Source organism: Xiphophorus maculatus, chromosome 20 (assembly GCF_002775205.1).
Source record: "Xiphophorus maculatus strain JP 163 A chromosome 20, X_maculatus-5.0-male, whole genome shotgun sequence".
Classification (NCBI taxonomy): domain Eukaryota; kingdom Metazoa; phylum Chordata; class Actinopteri; order Cyprinodontiformes; family Poeciliidae; genus Xiphophorus; species Xiphophorus maculatus.
In genome coordinates, this window is record NC_036462.1 from 19,817,117 (window position 1) to 19,843,956 (window position 26,840).

At 39.0% G+C, this 26,840-nt stretch overlaps 1 protein-coding gene across 1 annotated transcript; it reads left to right on the top strand.

Annotated features, from left to right (window-relative positions):
• Nucleotides 1-403: 403 nt before the first annotated feature.
• LOC102229826 (probable G-protein coupled receptor 22) lies at nt 404-24,919 on the top strand. Its single transcript, XM_023353463.1, has 2 exons — nt 404-834; nt 20,333-24,919. The coding sequence occupies exon 2, from the start codon at nt 20,458-20,460 to the stop codon at nt 22,144-22,146; it is 1,689 nt and encodes a 562-aa protein (XP_023209231.1). The 5' UTR covers nt 404-834; nt 20,333-20,457; the 3' UTR covers nt 22,147-24,919.
• The last annotated feature ends 1,921 nt before the right edge of the window (nt 24,920-26,840 follow it).

Below are 26,840 nucleotides of genomic sequence, written 5' to 3' on the forward strand. Positions count from 1 at the left end.
CTTTAGCTCGTAAGCATGGCTCGGGACCTATGAATCTGTTCAGCTAACGGCTTCACAGGAAATCCCTACGTGTTGCAGCAAATGTGAAATGGGTCTTAAAGTCTTCCCCAAAGTGGAGGGGCGCCGATCATAAAATCAAGCCCCTATATCCAGTCATGTCTTCATCTGAGGGAGATCAAGCAAGTGTGCGTAATGCGTTTTAGGGCAAAGATGGAAGGAGGCGCAGTTGGGAAATCTCACTGAATCACAAAACGCGCGTTCACCCTTGAGGAATTTCAGGTCGTCCTTGTGAAACGCTACCCATGCACACCACCAACCCCTCCACCCACACCTCCTCCTGCCTCCCTATCTCCTCCTCCCCTTCCAACAAACCCCCTTCTCTCCATCCTCTCTGCCTGCCCTCCCCTCCCCGTGCGGATCGCCGTATTGGTCTCTGGAATGGAGTGACTGCGCTCCAGCGTGCCGCTAGCGCACGATCATGCTTGAGGCCGGTCCGTGTGTGGGATGCTGTGCAAGTCCGCGCTTTGCGAGAAGGACAGGTGTTGGGGTGCCGTGTTAAAGAAACGCTTCAAAAACAGGATAAATTAGTGGATTGGTGATCGGACAGCACACTGTAGCGGCTGTAGCGCTCTGCATCTGCAGGCGCGGAGGGTTTCCCCCCCTCCCGCTGTAATATTTATGACAAAACGGAGGCGAAATATTCTGGTCACGTTTTTGGCTGACAGCCGGCTGTCCTGGAGAGCGCTGGAGTGGATCGAGGGTCCAGTGCTGGAGAAGGCGCAGCGCACCGACACCTGCAGTACGATGTAAAGGGAATTCCCACGAACAAAACTGGTAAGTTTAACACTTGTCTTTGCCACTTCTTCTCATGAGACTATTTTTTTCTCTCTCTCTCTTCTATACGCTATATTAATCCGCTTAAGGCTGCAATTTTTTATTTTTAACATAAAGTCTTATCGTGATTCTGATATGCAAATATGCATTTTGCACATTTGAACTGGGAAACAATGTGAAAGATTCAATTTTATAAAATAGACACTATAAGAACAATTCTCTGTAATTTGGCACAAACAGTTGCTGAAAGACCTATGCAACTGTTGGGACTGCGAACGAGGGGAAGCAACAACATAATCAACACACTTTCAATGAGGCCTTTAATAACCTCGTTTTCATTTTCAGACGAAACAATTAATTGGTTTGCCAAAAACTCTTTGAGAAAATAAGAACATTTCCAAAAAATATCATTTGGAAATGTGCACGACAAGTAAAGGTACAAAAGGTCCATTTCCAGTATCTTTTAGTTTCATGCATTCACGACACTTACCATGGAGGTTGTACCTCTGATCGTCTTAATTTCAGCGTCTCAGTTAGCGTGTTTTCATGTTTAATGTTTTGGGTTCATAAAAAAGTGCTCGGTTCTGCACCTCTGTGGCTGTAGTTGAGCTAATATAGCATATGAGATCAAGACTTCACTGTAGTTATTCACTTGTAACAGTAAAGTCAGCGCCAGAGACTGTTCGTGCAGAAATGCTGCCCCATTTTTGCACACAGAATATAGTGGGTATAACAAAAAGGAACTTTTTGTTTGTTTGTTTTGTAAAAACTCAGATATACATATATATTTTTATCAAATACAGCTCATTAATGCTTAAAATGTTGATCTTTGTTGAATTATAATACATGTTTCAGATGATCAGATGGAGTCCAGATTTCTTAAAAACACCAGTGAATGTTAATTGCTATTGAATTTGGAACCTCAAATCAAAATCCAACTTCCACATCAATAGACAGCCCATTGACTGGGCATCACAAAAAGCAATACAAAAAATACCATTTTGTTCAGCCCCAAATGATGGATAACTTTATCACATGCTCTGATGTCACCCCCTAATAGGTTGACACCCTGGGTTGTGTGCCAGATTGCCCATGTTAATGGCCACCACTGTTCAGTGTCACTGCTGAATGTATTGTAAATTTCCTTTTAATGGTGTACGTAGCTGATCTGAGGCAAAAGCAGAGTATGTAGCTTCCTCTGTATGAGGGCCTTGTTCATACTTGAAATCTCATTTGAATGTTTTGCAAATGTACCAGATATGTAATAAATGTCATGAAATCTTTAATTTGACATTTACTCCTGCTGTGAGGGTCAGAGTACATACAATAATGATCAATTTTTACGTTGCAGTTTGGGACGTTAAAAATAAAATTGGCCCCTGCTTGCAATGAAGTCACCAGACCAAATAAGAAGAATAAATCCATTTACTGAACATAATTTTGCACTGAGACAAAATGTCTGATAAATAAATCAGAGTGGTATTGTTATAAACAAATAGCATCTACTAAATAAATAAATATTGCATCCCAGGACTAATTAACACATAAATAATATGAAGATAGATGTTCTGCCACAGAATTAATTTAAGAAATGTATTATTTAATAGCCTGACAGATTAACTATAAAACAAGAGGGGTTACATACAGAAAGCTAAAACATTTAAACATAAATAATATAAGTGGCTTGATTCCTTTTGTGGTTTTCGGTGTGGTTTAACTGAAGGTAGACATCCCATTCTTATCAGGACTTCCTTCAACCTCAAGTCGTATCTTAATCCTTAGAAATTATTTTGAAACAAATAGCTGTGTTGAAATCTTTTTTGTTTATGTTGTTTCTTGCTCTCTGCAGCTCTATCTTATTATTTTGTTTGTTTTGCACTTGGTCTCCACTGCATCCTTCTTATCGGCTGCAGACTGGTTTAATACAGATTTTGTAGCATAAGCTGTGCAATAAGAACAAGTTTGTTTTGCAGTGTTTTGTGTAGTGCATCCCACTGCAGAGAAACATTGCACCTGCAAAGCTAGGTCATAGAAAGTAAATAAATTGCTTTAGTTTTCATACCTCGGCCTTTTAAAATCCAGTGATTTAGTTTAGATCTTGAGAAACATAATTTTTACTAGCAAGTCTTTCATGCGTCTTTTGTTCATACCTGCTTATTCTTGCTGGAGGGTTTTCTCTAGCAGCCATTGATGTATATGTTTTGGACTGTAAGAGGAAGCTGGAGTACCCAGAGAGAACCCATGGATACACCCATGGCTGGAGTTTAGCTCCAAGACAACAGTGCCATTAACTGCTCCACTGTGCAGCACATAAAGAACTTCAAACCAAACTATAACTGTGAAAATTCACTCTACATTTTATTTTTTGCCAGATGGTGTAGTACATACTAGCAGTTTTAAGAAAAATTATGCCATGTCTGATCATTAATTATTTATAGAAGCACTGGAGGCAATGTCACAATGTATGAGTGAGAAAGAGAGCAGGCAGCGCTACACAGCTCCGCAATTAAGTAGGATTTCACTAATATTTCAAAACAAAGACAAGAATATTTGAATTCATGTCTTTCCTTTCTTTATGTTCAGCAAAATTTGGATGAGTAGTGAAATCACTGTATCTCACTAAGATTGCCAACATTTTCTATTCCAGCCTGACCCATGACAGAGAAAGTTTATTTTTGTTCTCACTTAATTTCTGAACAACTTAGTGCCAATTAAAAAAGCTCTTAGTCTCCTTTATTCTGTAACAATTACCTCACTAAAAAAATGTGGTTATTATGACCTGATGGCATTTGTATGGTGTGTCAGTTGATTGGGAAATGACCTGTTTTATACCACCCAGCTGTAAACAGGACCACTCAATCTAAGAATCGTACAATGCCACTTAGAAGTAAATTTTTATTACAGTTACGTGTTATCATCATGTTATTTACAACATTTATTTCTTGTAATTTACATTTTTAAAAATCAACCAATTCCAGTAACTAGCTAACTTCTTGGTGCGTCTAAGAGTATGTACCGAGTACAAACATTCAAAACTCTGATATTGTGACTAAGAATATCAGAAGGTGTTAGTCCACACTGAGATATGTCCCAACATTTTTCCCATTCTCACTCTCATTAGAGGGTCTAGCCTGTGTGTTTGCTTTGCATATGGGTCATTGTAGGTTTGCATCTAAAAATGTATTTATAGACAAGCTTTGATGCTGCTGGTGGGGGAAATATTCCACCACACGCGTGTCACTCTCTTACTAAAAGCGGCAGCACAGTTGAGGGAAGCTGTCACATTTGGTTTTGGCGCGATGAGAAACAGGAGTACTGTACCTCTGATGTGACGTGCTGATTGAGAGGTCTTATTTACTTTTTCGGATGACAATGTCACGACAGTTGTCAGGGAAAGTTTTAGGATTCCAGTGTGGACAGCATGCAAGGTTCTCCAAATAATCCTGCATGCACTTTGAATATTAATATAAAGACACTGAAGTCATTTATGTGTAGTGAAATAGTTTCCAGTGCCTTGAGAAAGTATTAAAACCACTTAAATGTATCACATTTTATCACAGTATAACAGCAAACTTTAATGTTTTTTGTGATGCAACAGGACTAGAAAGTAATTATGAATTAGAAAGAAAATTATTAATTGCTTAATAGTAAAAATTTGAAATGTGTGATATATTTAGGCACCTTTTTTGGTGGCCGTAAATAAATTCCAGTTCAACCAATGGCTGGTTGAACTGGAATTTGTATGAAAACATTAGATATTTAACAAAAACTGAAGCGTTATTGTACTGTGAAGAGATTTGTGGCTGATTTAGAACAGAGATGGGTTTGTACAGATAAAGGCATAATAAGGAATGTTTCTGTTAGACAAATTCACCGGATTAAGAGAGCAGCTGTTAAAATGCCCTTACAAAGTAGCAAACAGTTATTTGAAGGTGGAAGATCCTCCAGAGGTAAATTAACCTACTATTGGGTCACCACTAACCAGAGCTCACAAGCAGAAACAGTCGCAGTGGACCCAGCCGTACATGAAGATTAATTTTCAAACAGACTTGTTCACTGATGACTGCTGTGCAACCCTGGATGGTCCAGATGGACGCAGTAGTGGATTGGTGGTGGATGGCCACCATGTTCCAACATGGCTGTGACGTCAGCAAGGAGGTGGTGGAGTCATTTTTTGGGCGGAAATCATGGGGAGAGAATCATTGGTCGGCCCCTTCAGAGTCCTTGAAGGTGTGAAAATGACCTCAGCAAAGTATATGGACTTTCTGACTGATCATTTTGTTTCATGGTTCAAAAAGAAGAGCCATACCTTCAGTAGCAAAATCACCTTCATGCATGACAATGCACCACCTCATGCTGCAAGGAATACCACTGTGTCATTGGCTGCTATGGGCATAAAAGAGGAGAAACTCATGGTGTGGTCACCATCCTCCTCTGACCTCAACCCTATTGAGAACCTTTGGAGTTTCCTCAAGCAGAAGATCTGAGGGTGGAAGGCAGTTCATATCAAACCAGCAGCTCTGGGAAGATATTCTGACATCCTGCAAGGAAATTCAAGCAGAAACTTTCCACAAACTCACAAGTTCAATGGATCAAGAATTGTGCAGGTGATATCAAAGAAGGTCCTATGTTAACATGTAACTGGGTCTGTAAAGATGTTTTTGATTGAAGTAGCTTTTGATTTTAGTACATGTGACCACTTAATGCTGCACATTCACAGAATGACCGTTTGCAGTTCTTTATTATCCATAAAATGTTTAGAAAATCTGCTGTTCATAATAATTTGGAACAGTGCATTTTGAGTTTTTTATTTTTGAAAAAAAAAAAAAAGTGTAGCTTGTAAATTGACCAAACCTTAAAACATTTAGGGGCTTTTAATTTTTTTGCAGGCACTCTAGGTTTTTCTGTTGAAATTTAAACTTAAATGCATGCTCCTCTTTTCTTAAAAGGTGATAATAAAGTAGGACGATAACAATCCACCTTACGATAGAATAGAAAAGATAAAACTCAATAAGCCACAGTAATTGACTTGTCTGCAGATGTATTCATTACTGATGACAGAAGAAACCCGTTCGTCTTTACATTGTTCACTGTGTGAAATTACTTAACCCTTAACTTTTCTTTCAAACCCAGCACAGTAAATACTAATGTTGCTTTCAAATTTGCATCAGCACAGGGAAGCAAAAATCTCAAAGCAGATCTTCCCTCTAGATGGGATATAAAAGAATAAGGATGATGGTGAGAGTACTGCACAGGAAGAGCAGAAAAAGGGAAGATACAATGCATCATTAGAAGAGCAGAAAACTGGAGTAGTCATGAAAGGAAAGCGATAATAAGAGAGGAAGGAGAAAACATGCGTAGGAAAACCTGCATCCACGTTCCTGGCCATGTTCTAGATATGATCTTAATATTTCAACATGCACATTGTGATGCTCCTCACTCACCTGCTGCAAAAGTGGCAAACTGACAGCCATAAGATGAATACAAATGTGAACCTAATTTATGTCATGCCTCCTGGAGTGTTTCATTTAAAAGTCTCATCATGCAGAATAAAAAATGAATCCCTTGGTGCTATTTGTGCACAATCATGTCTCACACGTGTTATTCACCCCCTCAGAGTTAAGGTTAAACCCCTTGCCTGCCATTATGTTATAATATCATAGTTGATAGCCCTGCAGTGAAGCTCTCCTCTCCTGGCCAATGATGTCCTGTCTACGGGAGATAAATGGCATTAATTGAGATCTAATTGCCCTCCAGAGTCAAATAGCTTAATCATTTCAACCTGATACTGGCTACTTCTGCATTTTTTTAATCTTTTTTCTTTTCATCAGCTCAATTTTCTCCATTGCTATTTTTGATTGGCCATAAAACATCTTTTTCCATACCTCTTTATCTGCTAAAACTGAGTCATTCATAGACGTCTGGTGTGAGTGTGCTCCAGAAATCTGGTGCAGACGGATTCTCCTTTTCTCTGCAGACTCTGAATGAAAACAGTGCCTAATTAATTTTAAGCTGAAGGTTAGCTCTGCATGAGCCCAAAACTGTCCTGATTACCATTGATTTTTTTTCTATCTCTGCAACAGAGTTGCTAGTCGAGTCAGAGTTAATGTTTGGAGTTTTCTCTGTTGTGCCGTGGAGTGATGATCCCATCGGGGCCTTCTGTTTGCTCGTGCACAAACATGAAACAATGCTACACATATTCCTGCGGATGATTTGACACAACTTCACTAATCGACCACTCTAATGAGCCGAGAAAAGCAGTAATCTGCTGAGAAGGTTCTGTTGAAAATCAATATGTTTAGAAAGAGTCTTTGTTTACAACATGGGCTCCACAGAACACAATTACACAGCTTCATCTTTATATAAACCAATTTAAGACAATCGCTTTCCACTTTTGCTATCTAAATTGTCAGAAAGAACTTCACTTTTGCGCTCTCCTGAATTTGGCCAGAGGCATAAGCAAACTAAGGGGCTACAAAGGCCCTCTGACCTGCAGGGGCTTGAAAGGCCATTGAATTTAAACACTAATGGTCAAAACTTTGTACTTTCTATGCAGCTGTCATGTTTTGGAGCAGTATTCTAACAAAATTAAACTTTGTATCATTAAGCAATTCTCACATGTACCAAAGAAAAGGTTCAGTCTCATTGTTTCACTGCATCTAACTTTGAGTCAACTTGGAAAACATTTGTAAAAAGCCATGAAAGAAATGTCAATTTTTATTTCAGGTGTATGAGCTTACAGAAAAAGTAAGAATATCCAACCTTTAGTTATGAAGCATTTCTAAAAATTAAGATTGCTTTTGATCTAAGGTTTTATGATGGTCACCATGGCGGAAAATCTCCTAAGCTCACTGTTGGATCTGAAATCACCAAGTATTTTTAAGAAGTATGTGGGCTTTTTCCTGCCCTTGCATCTCAAACAGACATGTGGAGTGGATTCTGGTGAATTCTACTGGGAATTTAAATGTGTGTGCTTTTATGCAATGAGACCAACCCTGAGCTTTTCTGCAGCACTCCAGGAGAGTTTGGTGGTCGGAGAAGGGTTAATATTTGCCTACTGCTAAGTATGGTGGAGGATCTGTAATGCTGCGATACTGCTTCTCTTAGCAAACCCTAAGAACCTTGTTAGAGTCCAGGACATCATGGGTTATTGAAAATAAACCCCTGCTGGACTGTCCTGTAAATAAAATAAAGTTCTCATTCGCATACTCAAAATTTTATTAATCCAAAACATTTTGCCAAATTGATCAATCAATCAAATCAATTAATCAGTCACCGGACACAAAGTCAGCCTTTGTCCTTAGCCATCTCAGGACTCAGACCTAAATCTATTGGAAAGCTCTAGGATGAGCTGAAGAGGAGACAGAGTATCCAGGACTTTGGATAATGTAGAAAGATTGTTTGAAAAGGAATCGTCAAAGATTCGTCTGTATGCTGCAACGTAATGAAATGTTGTCAGAGGAGACTAAGTGTAGTCCTTTGCCAAAAGGGGCTTGTAGTATAAAGTGCTGCCAGCAGAGTGCAAATAACAACCAATGGAAAGAGCTATTGTCATCTTACTGAAATAAATTACTTGCTGTTGGATTGCTGTATATTTTTCATAGTGAGATAATGCAGTTGCAGTAAAAGATGAATTGACTTAAAGGTTTTTTTTTGTTGTGTTGTGGTGATTGATGGGCAGTGGTCTTAGCTCCCTTATCTAATTTTTTAAATCTTCCTGTCTAAGACTAAGATTCCATGCAACATTTGTTACGTTATGTTTGTTGCCAGCTGCAGCATAAAACAATGGAATAAACCATGAGAGCTGTCATTTTTATTAGTAAAGCAAACTAAACTGACTGAACAGCTTAGCATTCCCAGTTGTAAGAAACCCAGAAAAGCAGCAAAAAGTTGAGAAATTTATGTGTTTTCCCTTATCTTTAAAACTTTCATCGGGGGATTTATGTAAAAAAAATAATAATAATTTAACAAATTGGTCTGATGAAAAACTTTATTGCATTTTTTAAGGAATCCCTGTTCTCAGTTCTCAGTCCAGCTGCTGTCACAGGTTGACCAGGACTTTATTGTCGAGGAGAGAAAAGCAAAGTTTCCCCGTTATCTGCTCCCATCCTCTGCCTGTGGGAGATTTTCAGCGATTGTGTCTGCATGCGCTCGGTGCAGCATGTGTGCTCAGGTCAAAGCTGCTGCCAGGTGTTACCATCCAGCTGCTGTGTCACAAGAGAACCATTAAAACGGTGGCAGCCCTCTCTATGTGAGGAGACTATTTATTCACAACATTCCAGCACAAAGCAAATCAACACAGGTGGAAAGCAGCACACAGGCCATTTCGCTCTGATGATTGCATCCAGACAATTAATTTAACTCCTAATAGAAAGTGCTATTTGATTTAATTCAGAGTTTATTAAGGCCACAGCTTTAAGGAGTTTGACATGGATAGATGGTGGCAGACATCGCTAATCTAGAACAATCTCCTAAATGCGCATAAAAATAAAAATGTTATTTAGTGGTTAAAAACAAACACAATGGATGCTGATTTAGCTCTCCAGTTTATTCTGCTTCTTTTTTGTTTTACATCTACACTAATCGGTGCTATTTTCTACAATAGTATGCCATTTTAGACATAATTTACCTTCATTTCACAAGCTTTCGCTCCGGGATTTCTTTTTGTTTCAAAGAGCGGTGATTGCATGACAGCCTTGATGAGTGCATATTGATGGGACGTGCGTTTAATAGCAAAATGATATAGCCAGCACGTCACTGCTGGATGGAGGGTGCAGAGGGGTGTCTATAAAAATGGCAGAGCTAAATTAAATCCACTGAACACACTGTCAGGTGGTAATGATGCCTCACGCTGGTTCAAAGCTGTCTATAGGGAGCAATGTTTCTATTTCTACACTTAGCCATGCAGGCTGTAATAATTAACCTGTCCATTGCTTCTTTACCGATGTTCTGGTTTTGCATCTGCCTCTCAGAAAAAAAAACAATAAGGCAACTCAGCATGCAGCTATAAATAGCATTTGTAAGAAAACAATTAATGCCTTTAAGGTACAAATGTTATGAAAAATTAGAGCTATTTTGAGAAATGAGCAGCTGAGTGGAATTGGGTGGTTTTCAGTCTGACTTGCTGCTCACAAACTCAGATAGCGAATTTTTTCTGATCAGTGAAAGCACCATACTGAGTGAAGAAGACAGTCAGCACATTCATAACCATGGCAAAACATTCACACCTTTTAACAAAAAATCTAATTTGTATTAAAAACAATGCAATTTCTGAGGTGTTTGACTTAGTTTGGCATTTGCTTTTTATGTTTTTCGGTTTAACTTTCTGTTTGGTCTTTTATGCAGCTGAAGTTACTTTACTGTGTAGGAATTTTTATTAAACCATTCCTGTTTTTTTGGACTGAGTTAGATACTGTAATGAATAAAGTTGACATTAGTTTATGAAAAAAATCTCTATGAAATAAAATAAGAATATTAAATAAAAGAGCTCTTGAAAATTTGATGAAGATATATACCTTTAGTGGAGGTATGTGAAGTGACAGACTTTGGTATCTTTACAACAAACCAGAGATCAGTTGCCACATTATATAACTGCTTACTTTTGCTGCAATGATATTTAAATAAGTGATAACTATAAAACAAATTGCTTACTCGATGCTTTTATTGCAATGAACAACCCAGAGGGTTTTTGACTCTAATTCAGTTCGAACGTTCTCAGAGAGGAAACACGGCTGAACAAAGGAGAAGGAAGTGACATGGTTTGAATTTTTTTTTATTTCCGGTATCAACAAGGTGCTTCAAAGGAGGGAACCATGGATGCTGCATTTACAAAAATCTTATGTTGACAACACAATCAGACTTTTGCAATTCATCCACATAGTGAGAGTGAGAATTTCTTTAGATAACAGGAAGGCTTAACATATAACAGGTTTTAGTTATGGTGCTTGTCGGATTTATAAAGTTGACAGTCTTTGTTAAAACCTCACTGTCTAAAGAGCAACTCTCAGTCTTAAAGGGAATACACATGAATAATTATGTTTTTGAGACTTTAACCTTGCTAACTTTTCTAAGCGCTGATAAAAGAAGCTAAATACAGTTTAAATGTAAATCCTGTAATCATTTTGCTTTATTTTGTCTTTGCAACATCTTTCCTTACATGGCAGCATAGCTCCTCTTCTTAATTATTAAGCGCTCAGGAAGAAACTACAAAACATCATTTACTTCTCTTCTTCAATCTACTCATAACTACTTGAGGACACGACTGAGTCAGCTTAAATTGCTACAGGCAGCACAAAGATTTTTAAAACCCAAAGATCATAATCAGCCACAAATTTTTGATCAGTTCAGGTCTATTAAAGATTCCTGTGGGAAGTGACATGAACATATTGCAAAGTCTCAAACCTCAAAGCCATATGCTGGTTTCTAAATAAATGGTGAAAAGGGAAGACAAAGGGGGGCAAGTGGGACTGTTCAAAAGAGAGATGGATTGTGGCAGTGAGCAGGGAACAAACATTCCTCTCCACTGAGCACACGACTCAGCATCCATCTGCACACCCCTAAGCCTTCCTTCCATCCATCATTCCCTCATTGCACCTTCATCTTGTTTTATCTATGCCCACTCCAACCTCCAATCCCAGCTCTTCCTAACTTGTCTCGGGGATAAGTGTGGATGGGGATTTGGCCATTTCCTGAGCACAAAACATGTCGTTCACCTCGAAAAGCAATCCATCTTGTGTTGGATCTGCAGGGAGCATGCAGGCAGGGAGCGAGTGCAGAGGGGCGGGAGGTGGGTGGTTGTGTGGGTGAATGGCAGCTACCAGTAGCATTGTGAAATCCATGTCAGTTCAGCAGGATTTCTTATTGCACATGTGAAAACTTTGCAGTGCTAACAATTGTTTGGCCTTATGAATAGTAGCAAGGAAGGTGTTAAGCTGGAACATGTGATGAACCGTCTAAGCTTGTCTGCTTGTCACATTTTGAGCAGCTGCTCTACTGAGAATCAACAGCAGGTCTTGATCTGAAAAACATTAGATGAAGATGTTGTTGCTCTTACTGAGCTCAGTCTGCTGCTGGCATTTCTGGGCTGGTTTGTTGGACGTCTGCCAGGGATACTGCTGCCCAGCTGGGGGACGCTCGTCGTTAGTGCTGTGAGATGAATGGGGTTGGAAAAAATTAAGGCTTTGATCAATTGTTTCACTGCGGACTTCAGGAATACCTAAAACAGCCATGAGTCAGCGCTCTGTGTAAACCGTCAACCTCTTTGCTTTCTCCCTGTTTTTTTCTTCTTCCCTCAATTCAGTCTTCTTCTGATTTGGGTCGCCTCCATCTCTCCTCTGCGTCCCTTTCTTTCCCAAATGTCATCTCTGGGTGACAGTGCCGTAGTATCAAAGAGCAAAGCCTTCTCATCTTTTTGTTCTGACATATCACAGCTTTACAAGAGAAGGGAGGCAATTCTCCACAGACATTAGACTGAAGAAGCCATAAAACAGCTGATATACTTCTGTCTTTACAGTCAATGTCCTGTTAGGCAAAAGGACGAAATCAGCTATACAAACACTGAATCAGTTTTTCTAATTCTACATATTTATGTGGTTGTTAAAGTTTGTCTATTTCTGTAAGGGTGATTAGTTGAATGGCTCAGTAAAGATTGATGGTGTGCATGAAAATACTACCAGATCTGGGATGTGACCCAACTTTGAAATGATTAACTTCTGTTGTTGATCCAAATCCAGGCTCTCCCTGTTCATCCCTGGAGTCTGGGAATACTCTTGTTGTCCTCACCTAAACACTCCTGACAATTTCCATCCATCAGGTTAACCTAACAGCGGAGATTTACCTTTAGAAACTAGATGACTTTGTATACAGTGACTTGCAAAAGTATTCCTACCCCTTTATTGTTATTATTATTTTGTCTTTTACCATGACAACCACAAACTTTGGTTTATTGGACAGATTTTGTAAGTGGAAAACCAATAAGTGGTTCATTTTTTAAAAATATTAAGTCTCAAGAAAAATCAAAAGTCTGGGATGCATTTGTATTCATTCTACTCTAGTGTGATCCCCAACACTTCTTAAGTCACAGAATTTGTAAGCAACCGTGTGTATTTCATGGCCGGCCTAAGGCATAAGCAAACTAAGCAGCCGCTTAAGGCCCCCTCAGTGGAGCTGATTTTTTATTTTATTTTATTTTGTAATAATTTCTATGTCGTTATAATATCAAAAACACACAATTTTACTATAAATTGATTTGTTTTTACAATAATATATATTTGATAATGTATGTAGAAATTATTATTTTACTGATGAAAATAACCCTGGTGGTCGCGGTAGGTACCGCACACTTCACGGTAACGAGCTTCCGTGCAACCAAACGTCCAAAGCTACAGTCAGAAGTTAAAACAATGTCTCTAAAAAGGACTTATCCTTCAGGGAGGGAGAAAAGAAAGAGGAAGAATTGAAAAAAGCCGAGATAAAGGTTTGTTTTAATGTGCCTTGGTAATGTAATGTAAAAGATTAGCAAATATGCTATTAAAAAATTAGCTTGATAGCGACCTGGAACGGTTTAGTTCAACAGCCAAACATTTATGCTAGATTCTTTGTGTTTGTGTGAAACTGAGTTTAAACTTTAAATGAATTGATTCTCATGGTTGGCTCTGTATATTTCTGAGGTATTTTGGCTTCAAAACGCCGTGTTTGATAAGAATAATTAAAACTTCTCAATGTTTGACATTGTCTAGCAAAATGTTTTTACGTCAGGCTACATGGCTGCTACATCGATGAGCTGCTCTATGCTGTAGTTGGGGATTTGTTGTTTGCTGCTCAGCTTAAATCATTTTGTGGCTAAAACAAACATTATTTTTACATCAACTTCTAAGTTATGTGAAACTTCTGTTAAAATCATTTGAGGCTCAGAATCAGTCCAGTAAAAAAATCCACATTCTCAGAGGAGAAAGACTCACCTGGTATAAATTAAATTTTAGCTATTGGAGTAACACTTAAGAGAAATTTATTTAATCATAGAATGTCATGAATATGTGTGTAGGGCTGCACCGATTGCAGTTTTCTGGCTGATCTCTGGTTACCAATCTTAAAAAGCCTGACCTGCCGATTTTGATTTTGGCTGATATAAAATTTTTTGTCTGAAATGTTGCTAAATATAGCAAAAAGTCAATGAGTTGGCAACAGTGGGGTGAATATTGTTAAATGCAAACGTGCAGACCTGACCTGGTGGGTTGGTCTGTCAGTCAAACCTCTCACTGCAGAGCAGAAGAGGACAGAGACTGATTTTTAAACCTTTGCTGACGAAGATAAGATTAGGGGATAAGATGGGTTGCACATGTAAGTATCGGCCAATCACGATCCCCCAAAATTAAGGAAATTGGCGCCCAGAAATCAACTGGTCGATTAATCATCTGGCCAATAAATATATTATATTGTACATGTATATAATTTAAACAGCACTGCCAGAGATGCAATAAGTTATAGCAGGTGTGTGAATGACCTAATGATCGGGCTGCTGGTTGCAGCCAGTCCACATTATTAGCAGAAATAGAGGGCCCCAAAACCACATTTCGCTTATGGCCCCATGGAGGCTTGGGCTGGGTCTGGTGTATTTTAATCTAGTTTTTAGGGAACATTATAGAAAATTGCAACTTAATAACCAAGAAACACACCAGAAAGGCTAGAAATAAAGTTGAAGATTCAATTAAATCAGAGTTGGCAAAACTTTTTACAAACTTTTTTACAGCTCTGAGAACAATGTTCAAAATGATGAAAAATCAGGTGGTTTGGTAAGGTGAGACCACAGATGAACTCTTTGTCCCACAAGCAAAAAAATAAACAAAAAAAATAACACAGCACATCATCTTCTACCTGTACTCTCCCTCCCATCAAACACACTGCCCAAACTCCCAAACTGTTTTTTTAAGTGTTCATAAAACACTTAAAAAATATAATTGCAGCAAAAGTTGGTTTCTGCAAAGTATTGGCTCACATAGATACTCAAATTGTGGTCATAACACAAAATGTGCAAAAATTAAAAAGGGTATGGGTACTTTAAAGTTTTGCAAGATACTGAAACTCTTGAAGGGCTTTACTTGAAAAGGAAGAAGGATTTCTGAGAACACGTATCTTTATACCTCTCAGGTCACAATTGAGTAATTAGCACCTCGTTGCAAACCTTGCACACTGAAATCACAGTCCTGTCTGGACTGTCAGAGACCAAGATGAAAGTCTGAGCGTGCTGTCTTGAAAAGTGAAGTACTTTGAAAAGCAGCAGGTGGAAACATCGATTGGTGGTAGCAGCTCAACGGACAGGGCTTACAACAAAAGATTTCATAAGGTCTCATTGCCTCATTAAAGAAGAGAAAGTCTCTTTCTGTTGTTTATCAGAAAGGTGCTGATCATAAACCGTTGCTTCATGTCAAGGCAAGTTTACCTCTGCTGATCAAGGTGTGATTAAGGAAATAAGTGACGCACACAAAAAGAGAGTTTGACCAAAGATGCAAGTTTTATTTTGAAATTGTATTTTTCTCATGATGCACATTTTAACATCTTTTATGTCTTTGTTTTTAGCATTGTCTTTATATAAAGCTGTGCTGCTGTGTTGCTATCTTATGCATTATATTCGCTGGAGGACCTAGTCCTCTCATTTACTCTTGCTTCATAATGTTTGTTATTCTACCAAGCAGTAGAAGTATGTCAAAAAGCTCCTCGCACAGCGTTGTGTTAGGAGCTACCTGAACAAAAGTGGGTTTTCTGTTTGTCTTTTGGCTCAGAGGACGTAATCAAGCCTCGAGCAGGAAATGTATTGTCTGACTCAGGAGTGCAAATTAAACACAAGCATAGCTTGTGTGTAGGGGTGTGCAGGGCGAACACCATCCTGCCAGAGAAAAGAAAACAAAAAGAAGCAGGCTGAACTTTTCACACTTGAACACACAATCTGCTTTAGTGTTTACCCCCGTTATATTGTGAAAAGAAGCTTGACAAGTTGTCATCTCCCGCTGGACACCTATAATAACCCTGGCAGCAGGGTGCTGGGCTCTGCCAGCTCGTTGTTTTAGACGAAATCACAGAATATACACTAAATCGGACACCAAATGTGATGGGGGACAAAAATAAAAACATCTGCCAAGTCAAAATAAAATCTTTGGCAAATGCACTGAGCAAGCCAGTCAGTTAATTTATGCTTTTTACACAGGATGTTAAGTGAAGTTGTTAACTGAGGTTATACCGACTTCTATTCACACAAAACCTTAGTCACATTCAAATCAGAGAAGATCCAAGTCTTCTGGAAACATTTTGCTGGTCGATTCCAGCCCATGTATCCCAGGATAGGCTCTTCCAAGCTATTATACATTATTTTAACCTTTACCTGCATGATGGAAACCTACCTCCTAAAACACAGTATGTTTGGATCATAGTTCCAAAAGTAAAACTTGTTTTGTTCTTGCCTGAAGTCTCTCCTGACCTTTTTCTTTCTCTCTAATGTGAAAATCACAGGCCTGATTGTAATTTACAGCACAAGAGTTTCACCTTGTTTCCAGCAATTTTCTGTTGTCACAACTCACTCTGAAGCGTGCCTTCTTGGGAACAAACCTCCCTGAAGACAGAGGCTGATTACAACAAGCAGACAGCAATAACAAGGCAAACTTGGTTAAAAAAGAAAGAAAAAGAGAAAGATTTATGAAGGCTACAGAGTAATTACTACATCTTCGTTTCCTTTGCAATAGGATTGCAGATTGCAGATTGCAAAATATTAGAATGATACGTTAAATTAACATTTTTATTTTAAAATTTGTCTGAAAGGCACAAAACCTACTAAAGTTCATTGCTCTGTCTGAACACTTTGATTTGATTGCTCTATGGTTTCTCGTTCTCTGTAGAATATTGAGACTGTTACTGCCTGCCGGTCAGAGTCACAGCTGCTCTTATGAAGGGCATGTGACATTTACTCTTGCTGAAAGCTACCAGACATTATGTACATCATTGTTCGAGTTTCTTTGTAGCTCTTATCAGTTTATCAGAGTACTAAGTAGTCCTTATAGCGGCACTCGTTCTCAGACTTTCCCTGTCCTTGTGAAAGGATACAACAGTGTTGTTAAAAGCTGTTCTGTCTCCATCCTGCAAAATCATTGTCTTGTAAACATTTGTCTGGAAATAAGAATAATAGTGTGAATGTTACAAAGCGTTCAGATCACTTTGATACTCTTGCTACTGATATGACTATAACAGTATACTTTTAAGCTCATTCAAATTGGAAAGCATTAAACTATTCAAAGATATGTTAATAACTCTAGCTATTTAAAACTTTTATGCTTCATTATGTTTCCCAAAGGAATTCTTGTGCCAGTTTTTACATTACAAATCATTATGCGCTTACTACATCCACTTAGTTTTTGCTTGAAACACCAAGAAATTAGTGTATTTCCAAATCCGTGTTTCCTTTAAATATCATTTAATCTTTTATAATAAATAAAAACATTCATTTGTATCCCTCACAAGGGAAACCTAACCACTTATCATGCTTTATAGCATATTAGCTTGTTCCTACTATTATCTTATCACCTTATTTTGTTTGCTAACATGCTAGAATTAGAATTTTGGCTAAGGCTACATTTATTTTTTCTTTGACAAGTATTTAGAGGCATTTAGTGGCTTGTTCTAAAAAAGGATCATCAAAAATATCTAGTGCATGTATCCAATTAATCTTCTTTAAGACTTGCAAAACCACGTCCCATGACTCATGTATGTAGCAAAATTGCTACTGACTAATCAGAGTGGGAAGTAAATGTGAAGCTTTCTTTGTCTAAATTAAATTATTGAATTGAAATAAACCAATGTTTCTCTTTTTTTATTTGCTGAAGTTGTTCATGTAGATTGTAGATTAAAAAAATTTAGTGAAATTAACAGACGTTTAATGTTTTAAAGTTTTATTGTCAAGGTTGAGTATGTGATGTTAAATTAATTATATCCTCTCTCTCTATAATTTACTCTTTTTTATACTGATGGAGGAATATGGATAATGAAATAACATAAAGAAAAAACTTTTTTGCAATAGTCAAAATGAGACAATGTGACTGGCAGAGGATATGAAAGGGATGTTTACATGCTTCTTTTCTTCAGGCTTGTTAAAGTGGCAGATCGATGATGCTTTAAATCAATGTTCCAGCACCACTGCAAACCCCATAAAACCCATTAGTGAATTAAGATCGACCACTGCTCTGCCTCCAGGTGCTTTCCATTTGATGAATGGGAGACAGAAAAAAAAATACTGAAACAAAAAATGGCAAACAAGAAGGTGTGAAAAACAGTGACAGTCAAAGGCAATAGCAAAGACAGGAGGTAAGAATTATTGCTTTTTGATTCAGACACTAAACTTTACAAGGCACCTGGGATTTCTGCTGCTGTAATTCACCACCGTCCAATTGCCTCGCAAAAACACACAACCAGGTTAGGAATCATCTCCCAAAAAACCATCCAGATGGGGAGGAATTACTTTGATATTTACCCTGAACCCTAACAGAGCTTTGTTGGAGAAAGTAATACATATTTCAAATAGGAACAATGTTTCAGTCATTCTGCTATAAACTCCCTTACTGCTCATATTTTTTGTTAACTTTTATTAGATTGTCAATTCATAAACTTTCCATAATACTTTGAACCTTCAGAGTGAAGTTTTTGAACATTTTCCATATGTTTTTTCTATATATCAAAGTCTCCAGCTTTTGTGGAGACAGGGAGGAGTAAATCCTCCAATCAAAGTGAGGTTTATGTTAAAGGCAGAATATAATATTAAACCCCTACGAGTGTTTGAAAGAAAGAGTCAAACTGCTGCTGTTTATGCAGTGTCATCTGAAATAGTTTTTCAAGTTTGGAAGGATTTCATTTTGCTTTAAAGAACCTCCTTGATGCAGGGAGGAAGAAAGTATCAACCCATAATATGCAAAACTTGTCACAGCTGTACCTTTATGTAGAGTTTGGCAAAACTTGAAATAGGTAATGAAAATTAGCCAAGAAGAATTGGTCCTTCATTGGTACATTTGATTAAGTTCCCTTTCTTCTCATCGTTGATGAAAGTTAATCTCCATTTAGTAGTCCAAAACCAACAATGCTGCTTGAAACTAAAATACAAAGATCTTCTCTGCAGTAGCTCCCTCTCATTTAGTTTTTAGGATGAATTCATTCACTTCATGCATTCTTACTTAATTTCTAAAGGGAATATTCATGTTTGGTGAGGTTTCTGTATAGCAGTTATGTGAATAGTTGTGTTAAATATAAAGTTCGCCTTGGTTGGAATAGCCGATAAAATTGAAATAGGAGAAGCGAGAAAGGCAATCCACTCAAGATCGGCTGATGCTAATTCACATGAACAGCATTGGCAGTCGAAACACACATGACAATCAGTCCAGGGTAGATTGAGGTTCATGGTCTGGAAAAACACCTTAAAGGATCTGTAAGGTTTAATATCTCACATCTACAGGGTAGATTATTGTTATCTCATCAATGTTGAACAAAGCTTACACTAAGCGTAACAACCTGTGTCAGTCATTAAACTGGAGAGAGAACAGAGTGGGAGGACATAAAATTGATGTATTAGAAAAGAATAAAAGGGATTTGTGGAGGGGGCATGGCCGTCTGTTTCTGATAGCATTGTTTATGTGGTACTGTCTGTGGATCATTGATCCATTTGTCTTCATTGCGTCTCCATGTGTGAACTATTAGCTGCTGCAGTCCTTTGCTGGATCTTCCGTGTTGATAAAAAATGCACCTTCTCCCTGACAGTCCAAAAATGTCCCTGCCTCCTCTGTTTATAGAACCGGATACTGACAGTAGCTGGGGGATGTGCTTACCAGAGCTACGAAGCAATAGCTGTTGTCACAGGCTTGGTTGTCGGTGCTGTGAGAACAAGCAGCAATAGTTAACATGTACTGTGTCACTGACCTGTCAGCACTACAGATAAGCTGCTTGAATCCAGAATATTTGACAAAGCTTTAGCCTGCATGTATAGTTTCTGACCCATATAATGTATGCTGTGCAAGAATGAGTCAAGCATCCACCCACTCACTTTCTAAAGAAAGGGTTATCTTTTGCAGCAGAATCCACTGTGGTGTGTGAATTATGAGAAAAATGAGCATTGGGGTTTGTTAAAAAACGAATGGGTATGGACGTTGTCATCAATGCACAACAAAACGCACTGAGACCTGCATATAAGTTACGTCTTGTTCCAGAATCTCTGTAAATTATTACCACTGTAACAACTGCTATGTGTGCTGAGCCCTGTAGGAGATCATGGGACATACATAATAACTTCAGCTGCATGACTTTAAAAGAGCCCCAGCATCACAATCACACTCCATGTGTCAACTTATAAATCATGACATGTTTAACTTACACTTGTAACCGTGTTATTTTTTAAAATAAACATGAAGCACTTCTGGATCATTTTCTGTCCCTTGCTAACTTCCTTTCTGTGTATCTTCTCTGTTTTGTTTTGCAGCTACAACCTCGGATCTGGTTATTATCTCCAACGCTGTCTCATCTGAGCCAGAGTGAAAGGAAACATAGACCATGGTCAGGTTTGGCGGCTGCTGTTGCTATGTATGAAGGACCGCTGTGGTGTCAATGGAGACCGAAGGCTATCGTGACCTCCTGGAGACCAGCGATGGTCAGGGGGTAGGCCTGCTGGATGGAGGGGGAGAGGTGGGTGTGGAGGAAGGCTGGAACACACCCTATCCTGTCGGTTTCCAGGTGTCGTTGACCACTGTCCTCGTACTGGAACTCGTGTTGGGCTTCAGCAGCAACTTGACAGTACTTGTTCTCTACTGTGCTCAATCCAACCTGGTAGATTCAGTCAGCAACCTCGTGACGGTCAACCTTCATGTGCTCGACATTCTGGTCTGTGTGCTCTGCTTGCCGCTGACGGTTGCTGTGATCCTGGTACCGGCAAATGAAAGTGGACTTAGCAGCCTGGCCACACTTTGCTGCTTCCATGAAGCTTGTGTCACATTTACAAGTGTTGCTACAGCAGTCAATGTATTGGTGATCAGTTTGGACAGATACGATATCTCAGTGCGTCCAGCCAGTCGTCTCCTGACGCCTAGACGTGCTGCATTACTCCTGACAGCAGTGTGGGCCGTCTCTCTGGCTGTTTTCTTCCTACCCTTCCTTGAAGGGGACTTCTTCTCTTCATCGGGTGAGGATACTGAGGATGAGGAGCTCGAAAGGCAGAGCAATGACTCAGAACTCAACACTGGGCATACTCCCATTTTTTCTTCCATCCCTCCTTCTTCATTACCCTCCGCTCCACCATCCTCTCCTTCGCACCACCTGCCACCAGTATGGCAAAACAGGACACTGCTATGTGTTGGAGGGCAGGGGTATTACACGGGTATGGCAATGTATTATCACTTGTTACTCCAAGTACCCTGCTTCTTCATAGCTGTGGCAGTCATGCTTTTCACCTACTCCAGGATTCTCCAGGCCCTCAACATCCGCATCGGCTCCCACATGATGAGGAACACACGGTCAAAGGACTCCACTTGCAGGATACGCTGCAGGAGGCAGAGGAAGAAGGAACTAAGCCTGCCAACAGAAACAGTGTCCTCTAACCAAAATCAAAACCTCAGTCACCCTCCACTCATCCCCTCTGCTACCCCTACTCCAACATCACCTCCACCATTGTCTTCCATGCCTCCGGGGATGTCAGATAGTGGGGCCACAATAACTACTGTGAGCACTGCTGCAACCACCCCTATTGCGACCACCCCAGCGACCCCTGCTTCTCCAACTCCCCCTTCGGCGTCAGCTCGAACCCATGCCTCCACACCTCTGCCTGCCTCATCCATGGGTGTACAGGCCTCAGTTTCAGCTATCATCGCTTTGAGAAGGGCAGTACGCAGGCACAGGGACAGACGAGAACGTCAGCGTCGCGTCCTGAAGATGTCCCTAATCATCATATCTACCTTCATGGGTTGTTGGGCCCCTCTGTCTGCAGTCAATGTTCTGATCCTTTGCATGGGCCCCAGTGACGGCCTTGTTGAGCTGCGTCTGTGCTTTTTGGCCATGGCTTATGGGACGACCATCTTTCACCCTCTGCTTTATGCTTTCACCAGGCAGAAACTGCGGCGAGCCCTCAAAACACGTGTAAAGAAAAGGGTAGTATCGCTCCTGCAAGTAGACCCAGCTCCCAGCGGGGGGACTGTGATTCATAACTCTTGGGTCGAGGGAGGAGGTCAGAGAAAAGGTCGCAAGTCACGGGTGGAGGCTAGTGATGGCACTGATAGATGCCTCACTGAGGCAGTCAGAGAATGAGGCTGCTCTTCAAAGAGCAGTTGCATATCTGAGAGTGCTGTTGGGGTTTAAACAACTAAATGGACCTTACTAAGCTGATAGAGATGGATTACTTGTATATTTGTGAGTGGGCGTGAGGACAAATGAACAGCATATAATTTACAAGGATCAGAACAAACACTTTGTCCTCAAGTGTTTGGCAGATGTGGAAAGAGGAGAGCCTCAAGCTTTTATGAGAGCCATCTTTTTGCTCTCCTTACATAAACCCTTACAAGTTCACCACTGCCAGTAGGCAAACATTATAACAAACCTTCACATGACTACTCCAATTGCTAGTGTGATCCCTTCATGTAACGTAAGGGTTAAATATCTGCAAAGACATACAAATCAGTATTACTCTTCCGTGCACTTTTACCTGCATGTGCATGTACATATGCACAGTTTAACACACATCACACACACATCCACTTAATGCACATAATATAGTCACTATCTGTGAAAGCACACAAGTATCTACCTGCACACATGTTCTCAGAAACATTAATATTTCTGAAAGACCTTTATTTTTGTTTTCATTATTTTCATGCCTTAATTGAGTTATTTGTATATTGTCATGGTGCTGAATGTCCAGCTGTATGTTTACAACAATGTTATCAACACAGAATGAAAGTATTTGCATTGATTGCAGAAAGTATAACAAAGTACTGCACCAATCAGGGATAACATTATGACCAGATGAAGTTAATTACTCTGATTATCTCCTCATTGCGGAATCTACTAATTCTGGAAGACATTTACATAACCTGTATAAAAAGACAAAAATCCATTCCTCCTCACTGTCTGACATTAAATCAGACAAAACTTTTTATGTTTTTTTTCCCCTTTTTTACTGTTTTTTGAACTGATAAGATTGTAGACAATGACTTTGTCCATTTCAAGACCCATTTGCAACCAATATTTAAATTTCTGGCCCGTCTTAAAAGAAGGGTATTGTGAACTTTCCAGGCATATGGAGAAAAAAATTGGAAAGCATAAAGTTTTGAGTGAACTTAAAGAGGACTAGATTGCAATTGCTAAATGAATGGGTCAGAGTATCCCTTATAAGCCTTGTTGATTGCTGTAGATGAATGGACCAGGGTTGGAATAGGCTGGTGAAGCAGCATAAATTGCTGCTTTGCCAGCGTTCTGACTCCAGACTTTGACACCTTTGCTGCATGTCTTCTCCCTCTGTTCATTTTCTGTCTATTACTGTCAATAATGACCACCAGTGAAACAAAATCTGCAGAAGAAAATGATGAAGAGAAGAGAACATTCAAAAGGGCCATGGGTCGCCATGGCTGTGTGATTCAAATTGATCAAGAAGCTAATGTTCATTCTGATACAAAAGCTGTATGTACCTATCAGGGTACCCATCCTGGTCATAGTGTTATGTCTGGGTGTAAATGATTAAAAGCATAGAAACATAAAGTTTACATACTCTGATAAAATTACCAGGAAAAAGCAAAAACTAAGAAAAAAATGAAGAAAAAAACAATCAGATTCTAGTTTAATTGTAGATTAGCAGCACTTTTTAGAAAAATGTGTACAAAATATAGTTGAAAGGCATGTTTTTATTTTTATTTTTCAGATGTGTTTTAATGGTGAAGGAGGGTTGTGTGATTATGTCAGTATGTTTGCACATTTGTAAACACTGGGTAAATGAAGACATATCTGTGTGTTAGCCAATGAATATGTGCAATAAAACACAAGTAAAGCAATGACCCCCACCTAGGTGTGAACAAAGAGAATGTTTTGTTTTCTTTTTTCTATATGTTATAATGTTGTTGGAAAAGGACAAAAGGAGACTTTTTTGTCTTTTTATAAAGAAGAGGTTGCTGAATATTAAACGTATATAAATAAATATGTGGGGCATTTTTGTATCTATATGTATATGAAGATTCACTGAAATACCATTGTAACAGCATCACTACAGTTTCAAAGAGGGATTTAAAGGGCAATACTTTGTGAAATATTTCATTAAAACTGTCTGTGAAGCCAGTGCAGATTAACAGCATAACCACGAGGAACCAAACCAATGACCTCTAACATGGGACATCTCCTCATGTTATCTCTTAGTTGCTCTGGGCGGCAGCTTTGAGGAAGCATTTTAAATGATGACAAACAAAAACAGCCTCTGGACTAAGACCTGAACACATTACACAATATAGTCTCTCTTTCTCCTCAGGGCTTTGTGTATCATTTTCAAACTTGCTTGACAAAAAAAAACAAAAAAACAAGATGATAATAACAGCAAGCAGCCCTCAGTCAGCTGTTGTGATATGAGTGTTAGAGTAGTTTGCGGTTTTTCTCACCAAGTAGATAGAGTTCACTTGAAACTTTGTATGAACTGAAGGCTTGGAGGGCTCCTATGGCTTTGGGCTTTATTCTCCTTCCACCTCACCCTTTTTACACTACTTGTGAGCCAAACAGGAAGACAATAACTCTTGTGTATTCATGTACATTTTTCAGGGATGTAAATACCTAAGTGTTTGTTTTGTGTTTTAGTCAGAAATCCCTTTTCCTTTGATCACGATCATCTGCCGGACAGAAAATCAGTTATTGTGAAAAACTCTTAATGAGCAGGAGAGCTATAAAGAAGAAATATGTAAGTGTATTTGTGTTAACAATGTATGTGTGTACACTGTAATTTACATTTATGACCATGTGTATAGAGAAATATTAGTATTGTAAAAGATTTATAATATGTGCTATTGTATAGAAAATAACTAAATCTGTATTAAAAAGGTCTATCTCAGTTTACTGTGTCCATCGGTGTATGTTTAATGTCAATATCAGAGCTGCAGCTCACTATAGGGTGCCATTTGTAAAGTTGCACAGTAAAAATGTAACAGCAATATATATATTTTTTTCTTTAAAGAAATGCATTTATACAACAATGGAAAACAAAAGCACTGCTTGCAGATGAACTTGCAAATATCACAGGAAACAATGTAGTGTTCATGCCAGGCCTGTAGGAGGCAGTGAAACCTGGTGACGGTACATCCTCAGTGTGCACCATGTGCTTATTAGACAGTGAACATGTGATTAGAAGCCTGTAATCCATGCATCTTCTCTCATGGCATTAATCTTCCACAATGAGCATATTTGGTTTTAACACTCAGCAGCAACACAAATAAAACATGGAGGTTGACCACTGTTGTTGTTGAGCTGTCCATGGTTGAAAGATGATCATTTTGAAATGTTTGGGTTTACACAGACATGATTAACATCTTGTTTCTAAACGTTTCACTCTAGGTCCTGTTGTCAAACCTGTGCATTTAAAACACAAAGATTTTCTGTCTTAAAGGTCAGCATGTTGATGATTTCCCCAGACCTCGGTTGTAATAGTTATTTAAATTGGTGTTGTCTTTTTATTGTCTTAAACCAGTCTGCCAATTCTCACCCAACATCCGACAACAGGCAATCCCTCTGCATGCTGACCTACAACCACTCCAACAGATAGTCACTTTCATGGCCACCCACTTAAAAACATCCAGAATCTTGTCATGAATACTGTTTCTATAAACAACTGTGAAAGAATAAGTTGCTCTCTGGAGTTCAGTGAATTACAAAGGGACACCGTGGTGGATGCCAGCTGTGCAATAAGTCCAGGCATGAAATTTCCTCACTATTAAATATTTCATGGTCAATTCTTAGAAGTATTATAGCACAGAGCACAGTCACTGGATGCAGAGGCATAGTGGCAAAGGATCTTTAACTTTCTGCAGACTCAAAAGTTCAAATCTCCAAACCTCATGTGACCCTCAGTTCAGCTCAGTGACATCATCAAGCAAAGAGTTAGATACAAAGAGTCAGATGCAGTGATGTAAAACACTAATCTAAAGCAGTAGAGAAATGTTCACTGTAGTGACAAGTCATAATCCATCTGAGGATCCAATATGCCACTCTGGGTTTACAGTAACAGTTGCCTAGAGAATAACACTTACCTGTCTGACATTCTGTGACAACTTCATGCTCCCAACTTGTGGGAACAGTTTGGGGATTGCCCAACCAGTACACAAAGCAAAGTCCATGAGAACGAAGATTTGGAAGTTTAATTATAAAGAAATTGACTGGCTTGCAGAGTCCTGACCTCAACTTAATAAAGAACCTGTGGGATTAGCGCTAGTCCATCCCGTTCCAACATCAGTGTCAAATATTCAAAAATTCCCACAAGCACACTTCTTTTAAAGCTGTTACAGCTGCAAAATATTTTCTGACATAATATAAAAGTTTGTTATTCAAACTTTGTAGCAAAGTATTTTATTTTATTATGCAGGTAGATTGTCATAAAATTCCCCAAATGACATGTATTATTGAATTTAATTATACGCTATTGTCCATAAACTTTCCTTTACACCCTATTGCAATTTTATTTAATGGAGTTGCATAAGCACTTTTCTTTACTGTAGACCACATGTGTCAAACTCAAGGCCCGCGGGCCACATCTGGCCCGCTACGTCATTTTATGTGCACCCCCCCCCCCCCCCCCCCCCCGCGTTTTGCAGCCCCATTGACGAATGGACTACAAACTACATCTCCCATAATGCCTTCCGATTATTACCAGCCAACATTACGGCTTCTCGCCACTAGAGTGCAGCAGAGTCACCTCAAGCTGATTATTAATTTTCCCAGCGAATAAAACTGAAACATCGACAAGCTAACAAGCTAAAGAG

Bases quoted from the DNA above. Each gene is read 5' to 3' on its own strand.
- LOC102229826 (XM_023353463.1), top strand. From the start codon at position 20,458: ATGGAGACCGAAGGCTATCGTGACCTCCTGGAGACCAGCGATGGTCAG.